General features: G+C 38.0%; 1 protein-coding gene across 1 annotated transcript in view; it reads right to left on the bottom strand.

Moving 5' to 3' along the window:
- Window positions 1-737: 737 nt before the first annotated feature.
- Window positions 738-10964, bottom strand: part of LOC107102682 (contactin-associated protein-like 5) — a 129042-nt gene continuing 118815 nt past the window's right edge. Inside the window, exons 9-10 of the mRNA XM_015402082.1 lie at window positions 1018-1161; window positions 738-901 (exon numbers count right to left, since the gene is read on the bottom strand). Coding sequence (XP_015257568.1) covers window positions 738-901; window positions 1018-1161 — 308 coding nt within the window. The remainder of the gene's footprint in view (window positions 902-1017; window positions 1162-10964) is intronic.

Here is a 10964-nt window from a genome sequence, read left to right as displayed (position 1 = left end):
CCCATTAGAGGAACAGTTGAAGTTTCAGGTAGAAGAACCAGACCTGACTCTGTTTTCTCTCATCCCATGGTACATTAGGTGTGATGAAACCAAACCAAGGCAACATCCGTCTTACCTAGTTTGGGAAAATAAAACATCTCTCTCTATCATTCTGTCTATTCCTACAGTGCATCTCTTTGCAAAGTGACATGACAGACTGGCATCGCTGTTGTGTTTGCATATCTTCCAACTGCGAACAATCTGGCCTGAAAAGCAGGTAGTCTGAAATCTGACAAAGGGGTAATTTTCCCCAAGGCATGCACGAGGGAAAGTGGCAGTTTGCATGTTTTCTTTGCACCTGTAAATGTTCCCCACCACATGCAGACGTTTATAGAGCTCTTAGGTCTGCCAGGGCCCACAGCTGGGCACGATAATGAGGGAGAGCATGCCACACAGGACAGTAGGGAGCAGCTTGTTAGCATAGTCCTCTGCCAGAGAAGGTGCAGCGGAGTTTCTGTTGCACTTTAATTGGAGGATCCAGTCAGCTTGTTTGTCACTACAGGACAGAATGTCATCAACTTTCAGGCTGTGCAGCAAACAACACACTGCCATCCACAAATTAACATTGGGGGCATGAACGACTTTGCCAAATTGAATAATGTCTGACATTCACCCATCAACTGGGAGGAAGTTTTTTCGTCTTCTCCCTCTAAGAACTGTCCTCATAATTAAAGTATAGGAAAAATATTCAAACTATTTTACCTGTCTTTCATATTGCATGTGTCAAACCGCAGCTCATTATAATTTCCCAGCAATCCTTGCTGCACATGAGTGAGATTCACCAGGTGATTGTTGATGGATATGAGCTGCATGCACCCCTGGAAGGCAGGAGCTTGGATGTGACACTCTGTGGGCGGACAGCCTTGATGGAAGAAACACAAGTAGAAACCTTTAGTTTTACTGTTCACAGAAAACTGAAAGTGACAATGTGGGAATAAAAAAAGAAAAAAAAAAAGACAAAGCGGGAGACAAACTAACCTCCGAAGTAGAAGCTGCCTCTTGATTCCACTGTTTCCCAAAGTTCAACCTTGGATGAAGGCTCGCCATCCACACTCAGAGTGATCTGCAGGTTCCTGCTGGTAAGACTCACAGTGTGCCATAATCCATCGTTGACTCTGCGACCTGGACAAACAGTTTCAGGAGATTTTGAAAGAATTCAGTTGAGGTCAAAATACTTAGTTTTTTCTCTTTGAATCATACAATACATATAATAAAAACTCCTTCCATTCACATGTTTTTATTTTTATTTTTTTTATTATTTAACCATACCTACAGTACATGTTGATAAACTAAACAAAAGCAGAAGCAGTTTTTTTAGATAATATATTTCTAAGAAATAATTCTTTTTTGCCTTATTTGAAAAAAATGCCCTCCAAACCTAATATCTGGTTGCCAAGAGCAACAACTGCCATCAGGTGTTTGTGATCATTAACAATGAGTCTTTTATATTACTGTTAGGAAACCTTGTTCTGCTATTTTTTGAGTAATTATATTAATTAGGCCACATAAAAAAGGCTCCCCAACATTAATGTCCCATTAGGGTTGTGCCATGGAGTCTCAGCTGGAGTTCAGTCAAAACTTATCCAAAAATGTTGCCCTTTGTTTTTTTTACAGTCACACATAGTACAATGATGGCCAGACATTCTCATTATGGAGTTAACATTATATAGTTATGATTTAATGATTACGGCATGATATCCAATTTAGAGGCAAAGATGATCACATAATCACCAACATGCTTAGCTGTATGTAGAAAGTTCCATTTCTAAAATACTTTGTTAGTTTTACATGCAACAGGTTGACTAACTACCAAAAACGCCCTGTGTTGTTTAATGAGTCAATGTAATAGTTTCTCCACATGCTTCACTGTCATCAACAGGCGGGCTTATGTGTTGCTTTTGATCAGTAGGGGTTTTTGCTTTATGCAGGGCTGACACTGACCACAGTGCAGCTGCAGTTTTGGTCCAGTGGGGGCAGAAACTGTGCCTGTGAGAAAGGATCTTCATGTAGCCTTACTCTGTTATGGGAGCTCTAAAGCTAAACTCAATATCCGTGCGCAAACATATAGTTTTCATCCTCCAATAACTCAGCTGTTTCCTCATATTTTTTGTTTTGCCATTGTATTTTCCATTAGTCAAGCTAATGTAAGTGGGTTGTTTTATCCTGAAATTCACCCTGCCTCTTTCCTGTCTTCCAGTTGAGTTGTTGAGGCTCTCTTGGAAAAATGTCTGTCCATCTACTCCTGTAAGGCAGTGATTCCCAACTGGGGGTACGCAAGTTCATTACAAGGGGTACAGGAAAATATTTTTTTTTTCTTAGGTAGTAAAATAAAATAGCTCTGTGATCTGTTTTGCGTTGTGATGAACCAATTGAAAAATTAAATACGCTTTTATCAACCAAAAATAAGGTTTTTCTTTGAGTTCACCTACAGCTTTGGCACACATCCAAACCAAGCAGAGGAACAGACTGGATGTAAAGAACAGCCTGGGATCAACTGTTTTTCACACTGGGCAATCAGAGCTCATCAAAGCTAGTTCAGGTGTCTTGATTAAAAAAACAAAGTTAAACTAATTCAGTCTGAGTATAATTTTTTTTCTGTATTTTGATCCCAATTCATCCTATTTATATTTGATTATAAAAAGTTGCTCAGAGAGCACCAGTTTTATAAATACAGGGTTATAATATGACTTTAATTTGTATTAATTTCAATTCTTTAGTAACTTCCAGGAAACATAATTATGTTGTTTTTTACAGTAGTTTGAGATAGAAGGAAAAATGCCTAAGAATTAAATGCTCAAATTAAAAGTTTAAGTGAAAGTATTTTACATTCCACTTTTGGACAATCATCAATACTTTGACTGACTCATGGTGAGACAAAATGCCCACAGGTGTACTCAAGTAAAAAAAGGTTAGGAAACTGTGCTGTAAGGCATCGCCACTGTTCAGTCTATTTCTATTTCTTCTTCTATCTTATAGCACTTGCTATGGTTCACTTGAGTATAAAGTCTTGGAAATAGCTTTTTAAGCTTGCGGATTTGAGTAGACTTGTTTCTAATGTCTTACTTTAGATTAGTCATCCATTAAAAATTGTATAGGATTCATTCCTAAAGTGTACATACACCAATAATGACGTGATTATTTGACAGACTGAAGCAGAGACAAATCTAATTTAAGATTCCATGCCAGCTCTAGGGAGTCTAATCGGCTAAAAAACCACCCATCATTATGGGCCAGGAAATCTAAAGAAACATGTTCCCTCAAATGTTGTCACTTGGAAGGTCCTCTGGCAGTGACAAAGCATCCATCAAGCAGTGTTATGCACAAGTGTCACACAGCATTTTTCAATGTTTACAGCAATTGGTGTGATTGTCACACACCTTGACAGATTCCATGTATTAATCTATGATACACATCACTCTAATGATCATTGGGGAGAGCAATGTGACAGTGAAACTTTTGAATATTCTGCAGACCTTGATTTAGTGTTTAAGTTGGAGACAAGTCTTTTTAGTTTAACTGACAGGTCTTTATGCATGCACATGGCTCACCACTGCAAGCATATAGACCACTGCGGTTTTTAATAAATATGATGAAGTTGATCTCTTATTATAGTTTAATATGGAAAATTTAATTGACTGTCTCAGAGGAATTTTGATGCAGTATAGCTTCAACCCTTCATCTCCCCACGTGTTGCCAGTTTTCCCTGTCTCCAAAAGGGACATATGCATTTATCAGAGTTGCCATAAGAAATGTACATTTCATTTATTTATTTTTTGTCAGATCACAACCTTTGCATGGGTGTATTGTATGCAAGTTGCAGGTTCAGTTTGTCTGTAAGCAACCTTTATAGATAAGACCGCAGATCATAAAGTACTGATTGTTAAGATCTATAAGCCTACTTTATGTGTTTAGACAGCTTCTTTTTAAAGATTTCATGATCTCGTCAATTTGCATTTCACACAGTGATCAGGCTTGGGTGTAATTAGTGAAATTTAACTGCAGTACTTGGTTCATTACAGTTAATTTGGGCCTTTAACAAGAAGGATAATGGCTTTATATTTCAACATGCACTGGTCGATTTGGATATCTTTTTTATTAAAGAGCTGAATTTTGAATTTACCCAGCTTTTACAGTACCTATCTGAATGGTTTGATCATAATCATTTAAATCTAACAAAAAATGCAAAAACTGGAGAAATGTGAAAGCTACCATATTTATCATCTTGCCTTAAGTTGGTTAAGTAACCCTGTTACAAACCAACATTTTCTAAACATCAGTTATCATGTGATATCTTGATGAACCTGTCTGTATGCAGTCTTACAAACTATGTTGTTCGCCAGCCGTTTTTACACATTTTGTTAAAGAAAAGACAAAGCTTGATTTTTTTTAAAAAGATTTAAGTTTAAAGCAGTCATTTGTTGTTCTTGCCCTTTTTTTCCTCAATCCTTTTTGCCACAATTTTCTCAGAAATGTTGTGTACTCCCATGGCTTTGTGCTTTGATACATTCAGTGCCTCCAGCACTGCAGCAGAACATTCCCACAGCATTCCCTACCTTCACTGTTGGTAACTTTAGGCTTGCTGTTCCTTTCTTTATAGGGCTCAATTTTTCACCAATAAGCAAACAGTAGAACAGCAGGAGTTAAATTGAGCTGAGGCTATGCCGGCACATCCAGACGTTGTTATCAAAATACTTTCTACATCCTCTAATACCTTATTTTTACACTCTCCTCTGACTTGAATGCATGAAAGATATCTTTGTTTCTACTTGTGAAAACCAGCCTCTGCAAGTCGCTATATTGGTTCACTGTGTCCTCGGGACTTAAGGCATGAGGCAGGTAACTGCCGTCACACTAAGCCGAGGAGTAAATGACAAAAATAAGACAGAAACACTGTCACAGAAGTTACATTTTAAACACATCTACACCTCTGCACAACACGCAAATTATAATAAGCCTGCAGGCAGAACGTGATGTAAATAAACAAGTTCTGATAGAAAGGGTAGAAGTGGATAGAAAAGGGAGATGGAGGAACAGGGAGGTAAAAAATATTGAGCTACCTCTGTGCATCAAAGGTGTTTAAGAACAGAAACATCATCTCCTTTCATTCTCAAAATAACATAAATACAGATCGTATTCGGCACATAAGTACTTGACTTTAATTATAGGGAAAGATGAAATTGTAATTTATCCTCACTTCCAGTTTACCTATGAACTAGCTGAAAAATGTTTCTGTAGGTTGATTATTTAATTACATAAAACAAACTATTCTTAAATTAAACTCAAATAAATTATTCCAGCAATGCCTGAACTTGTGTAAATATGCTTTTACTGCACAGTCTGCCTGTTTTGGCTGCTGTGATTCTTACGGTGAAGAGATGAAGTGAAAAGCAGGCATAACATATGGACAAAGAAATGAAGCTGGAAGTATTTGTGAAGTTTGTGAACCACCAAAATGCTAATCTACTAGTCCAAAGTAAGCAAAATAAATAATATTGTTGTATTAAGTGTTGTACTTAAACTCGAGTAAAAATAGACATCTAGAAGTTGCTGCTTTGCCCTCCACATGTCCAAATGTCCATAAACTTTGATCCTAATATTTCATATGAGGGGGTCACTAATGAAAGTAATCTAAAACAATTCATTTTGAATACAAAAACAAAACATCAGAAGGATGATGAAGATGAAGTCAAAGGAAGATCTAAAAAGGTCAAAGGGATTTGAAACTCAAACATTCTGCTGTGACATGAAGCATAAATCCGTTCCTATTCTAGCCTTTTGATTTTCTAACTGGTGTTGCATTTTGTAGAATTGGAATGTTCATAGCAACAACCAACAACACACAAAGAAGTGCACTTCTAGAGTCCATTGTTACCACTTTTTCTTGGCACCCAACTGTATCTCACCACAGTCATGCGTCATCTTGTTCTATTTAAAATTGGTCTTTTTGGTCTGACTATTCTATGTGCCTCCATCCCCTAAACTCCTCCTACACAACTCCTGATTAAATACTGATGAAAAGCACACCTACAGATCTGAATTTCGTCTGTGTCCATGAAACCTCACACCTCAAAATATGGAGGTTATCTCAGAGAGTTTTTATCTTTTCTGCTTCTCTTTGAATCATCCTGTCCTCTTTAAAGCAGGATTTGGGAATATTTCAGCAGCTGCTGCATCCTCTTGGTATCACTCTGGTTTTCATAGGAGGACCTCTGATACTCTCAGGTTGTTTCATCACAAGGACAGAAAAATATTACATGTATGTTAACATTATAGTGAAGATTGAAAATTACCCTGACAGTTTAATTATTCTTTTATGTCTTGAAGACATAAAAACCTAATTGACTCTTAACCTTCTGCTTCTGAATGCAGACAAAACAGAAGTTATAGTCTTTGGATCAGAGTCTTTGAAAAAGAAGCTGATTAGCCAGTCACTTCATTTGGATGGAATTAAACTGATTTTAGATAATAAAGTAAAAAATCTTGGTGTTATTTTTGATCAGGACCTTTCATTTAAATCCCATATCAAAGAGGTTTCTAGAATTTCCTTCTTTCATCTGCGGAATATTGCAAAAATTTTAAATATCCTGGGCTGCTCAGTGGCGCAGTGGGTAGCCCAGGGTCTTTCTGCACAGAGTTTGCATGTTCTCCCATGCGTGGGGTCTCTCCGGGTACCCCGGCTTCCTCCCTCAATCCAAATACTTGACTGTTAGGTCAATTGGCTTCTCCTTAGGTGTGAGTGTGTGTGTGGTTGTTTGTCCTGTTTCTCTCTGTGTTGCCCTGCGATGGACTGGCGACCTGTCCAGGGTGGACTCCGCCTCTCGCCCATTGACAGCTGGAGATAGGCACCAGCACCCCTCGCGACCCCACTTGGGATTAAGCGTGTTAGAAGATGGATGGATGTATAGAAATCTCCTGTCCAGGGGAAATGCTGTGAAACTAGTCCATGCATTTGTTACTTCAAGGCTGGACTATTGTAATTCTTTACTATCAGGAAGTCCACAAACTGTAGATAAAAGTCTTCAGCTGATCCAAGATGCTGCAGCCAGAGTTCTGATGAAAATTAAAAAGAGAGATCACATCTCTCCTATCCTGGCTTCTCTTCATTGGCTTCCTGTTAAATCCAGAATAGAATTTAAAATCCAAGCTCCATCTATTTAAAATGGCAAAGCTCTGTCTGCAGGTTTACTAGTGGTTTCTAGAATTTCTAAAAATAGAATAAGAGGCAGATCTTTTAGTTATCAGGCTCCTTTCCTGTGGAACCAGCTACCAGTTTTAAAAGTAGACAGTAGACACCCTGTCTACGTTTAAGGGTAGGCTTAAAACTTTTATTTTTGATAAAGCTTATAGTTAGAGTGGCTCAGGTTATCCTGAGCTATCTCTATAGTTATGCTGCTATAGGTTTAGACTGCTGGAGGACATAGGGACCCAAATTTTATCATTCTGTTTCATTCTATCTCTACACTCCCACTCTGTTAGTTCAATCTCTAATGTTATGCTCTCTCTGCTTTTTCTCATAGTAGCTTTGCCTCGTCTGTTCCTGTTTGGCTGTGACACCATCCTGGAGAGAAATATCAGCTGTGCTGCTGCTATCAACACCTTTGTTTATAGATGTTGGAGATCGGCCTGTTTTCCAGTGTGGTCCTGTTTCTCTGACTGTGACTGGCTGGATGTGCTCTCTTCATGACATGGGAGCTGGCTCGAAGCTCGTCTGCCTGGCTGTGTGTTTCCTGGACGGGGCCGCCTTTTACAGCTGCTTTTTGTATTTCTGCTTTCTGTCTCCTTGAACCCCAGTCGGCCTCGGCAGATGGCCGCTCACACTCAGCCTGGTTCTGCTGGAGGTTTCTTCCTGTTAAAAGGGAGTTTTTCCTCTCCACTGTCACAACAAGCATGCTTAGTGTGAGGGATTGTATTCGAGTCAATGAGTCGACGTAATCAACTGGTTTTCCTTAGATAGAAAACTTTAAATCAATTTGACTGGTTGATCTGGTGAACTGTAAAGTGCCATGAGATGACATGTGTTGTGAATTTGCGCTATGTAAAGAAACTGAATTAAACTGAATTCACCAAATGTAGAAAAGTCTGTGATCTGGCTTTATAAACTGTATCAATCTATAGGAACTACTAACCTCTGTCACCACGACTGCCCCATTGCTGTTACTTACAGTTCCTGTCACTATGTTTTAAGCATCACTTCCACTTGAACATTGTTGAATACTTCACTTGGAGTGATTTTCTCCCGCTAATTGCTGGTTCTTCTCTCTCTGTCCACACTTCCACTGTCTTTTTTTTCCTTCTTTTCACTTCTCTCCCCCCAGTTGTCATTGTATTTTGTTTTTCCCTCCTTAAAAGGCTCAACTGAAGATTGGAATTAAAACTGACATGCAGGCAAACACATTATTATATCCATTTATCACAACCTAATGATTCTGTTACGGATGGTGGGCTTTGAATACAGAAAGACCAAAGTGAATAATTTAACACTCGGGGTGTCAAATTTTAGTTGTTGAGGACCAATGCCCCTGTAACTTTAAGATATGTCAGTGCATCGAAATGAAATATTCAGATCATTAACGGGACTCTCTATTTTGGGTTTTAATACCCCGTTTTTTGCAGAAAATAAAACAATCTTTCAGATTAGATGTAAACAACCCAAAACAAACCCAGCTGCTGCTTAGGTATTAGACTGCACTGTGGCTCCATCAAACCTGTATTCTAAGGCTTGCTGATAAAAGAGCTGGCGGATCATCAGGCCCATATCCGTCATCATTACAAGCCATTCTTGAACTGCTGAAGCTGTCTCTGTTTTTCTTATCTTGCTGTGTATGTTATTGTCTCAAAAATCAATGGGGTGGGTGGGAACGCAAAGAATTCTAGCATATTTTGTGGAACATCAAACACCGTCACATCTTTGAAGCAGGTGCGACATTCTCATTTCATGTTAAACCCCTCCATGGATGAACACAATATTTACTTGTTCATAAAAAAATCTGAGAAAGAAAAGAAAGATATGAACACGGGTCACATATCCGAATCAATCAATGTCTGAATCAATCATAAACAATCAAACAATGTTTATGTAATAAAGTTGCAACCACTAGTTAATCTGTTTGTTATTCTTTTCCAATCCTTCAGTACGGCACTGTTTAGGATCCAAACAGTGCAATATCATCATGCATTTTACTTTTTTTTTTTTTTTATGCATGCTCTAAATCTACATTGAAAACTGCTGTTGTCGGGTTAAGGGCCAGGGGCCTAATGTCTAACGCTTGTCTGCACATAAAAAACATGTAACATGCAAAGTTAAAAGACAAAACAATGTATGAAACTCAACACTATGTGAATGGGTGCTGCAATCTATCTAAACTTTTGGGCAGCCATGAGAATTTGAGGCAGCCATGCAAACTTTTTAAATCTGCATTAACAAACTAAAAAGCTTTAAAACTTAATTAAATGATGAAACATCCATTCATCCATCCATTATCTGACACGCTTGTCCCAATTGGGGTCGCGAGGGGTGCTGGTGCCTATCTCCAGCTGTCAATGGGCGAGAGGCGGGGTACACCCTGGACAGGTCTAAATAATGAAACACTGCTCTATTTAGTTAACTTATACTGAACGAGCATCAAACCTGGCATCAAACCATGAGTTTAAGAGCCCTTATGATTTAAACATAAATGATGGAAAAAGTCTCCGTAAACTAAAATTATTTCTCTGTTTAGGTCATAGAAATGTTTATTGGTCTGGGTGGCAAGAGAAAAAAGAAAAAAAAAATCCATGTCTATTCTAACAGTAAGAAAAGGTGGCAAAATCAGCATAATAATTCAAAACAGGTAAGATCTTGTAAATGAGGTGGACAAGGTGTAGACAATATAAATAGTTTGTAAATGTGTGCATCACTGTGAAAGGACGGCATTCTTGGCCATGCTTGGAGGAGATTGCAAGTTGAAGAATGCTCCTCAATTCCGATCACTATTTCAATCGAGGAGCCGATTTCCAAATATAATCAAAACTTATAACTGCACTTTTAATACTAGAAGGCGTGATCTGTAAAGGTTACATTTACTTCCATAAATGGAACACATTTTCATTACAAAGCTATAAATGTATTAGTGATGCACAAAGGTCTCTCACACATGAAGTGCTATGGCGTTAATACAACGTGTGTGTTCAATTTCAGATGATGCATCCTTCAAGGACCTGGACTATCTGGACTGGGTCCTTCCAGATCCGTTAAAAAATAAGGAGGCAAGAAGAATTTTGGCTTTGATTCAAACAGGCCCAAACTTATTATTAATAATAATAATCATAATAATAATAATTGAACTTTATTAATCTCACACTTGAGAAATCCACCTCTGCATTTGACTCATCCCTTTTGGGAGTAGTGGGCCGTCATTGTCCGGCACGAGGGGAGCAGTGTGGGGTTAAGGGTCTTGCTTAGGGACCCAGAATGGCAGTCCGTGGGAGTGGGGCTCGAACTCAGAACCTCTGAATTCCAAGCTCTATGGCCTAACCACTAGGCCAACACTCCCCTTAATGTAATGATATCAAAGGGGTAGAAATATATGTAAGTAAATCTAACAATGTATGTATAAAAAATATATCTGTAAAATCTCTTATAATCAACAACAAAAAATACTTAGTTAGGCAAATTGTGCAAAAAGCAATAAAAAATATAGAAAAATAATTTAAAAAAAAAATACAAGAAAAGCTATTTAATAGTAGAGCATATGAATTGGATGAATGTCATTGTTTTGAAATGAATCTTGATATTTAGGCGGAATAGCAAAGTTAAGATATTTGGTTCTCAATGCACGGATGTAATTTCTGGAGTATTCTTTTAGTAGGAAAAGTATTTTAATTGGATTAACATTTTTCTTAAAAATATTTTTTTGCATTTTCATCTATTTTATTATATTAATCCC

Source organism: Cyprinodon variegatus, unplaced genomic scaffold (genome assembly GCF_000732505.1).
Source record: "Cyprinodon variegatus isolate N-32 unplaced genomic scaffold, C_variegatus-1.0 Scaffold1296, whole genome shotgun sequence".
NCBI lineage: Eukaryota > Metazoa > Chordata > Actinopteri > Cyprinodontiformes > Cyprinodontidae > Cyprinodon > Cyprinodon variegatus.
This window is presented reverse-complemented; position numbering and strand designations above follow the sequence as displayed.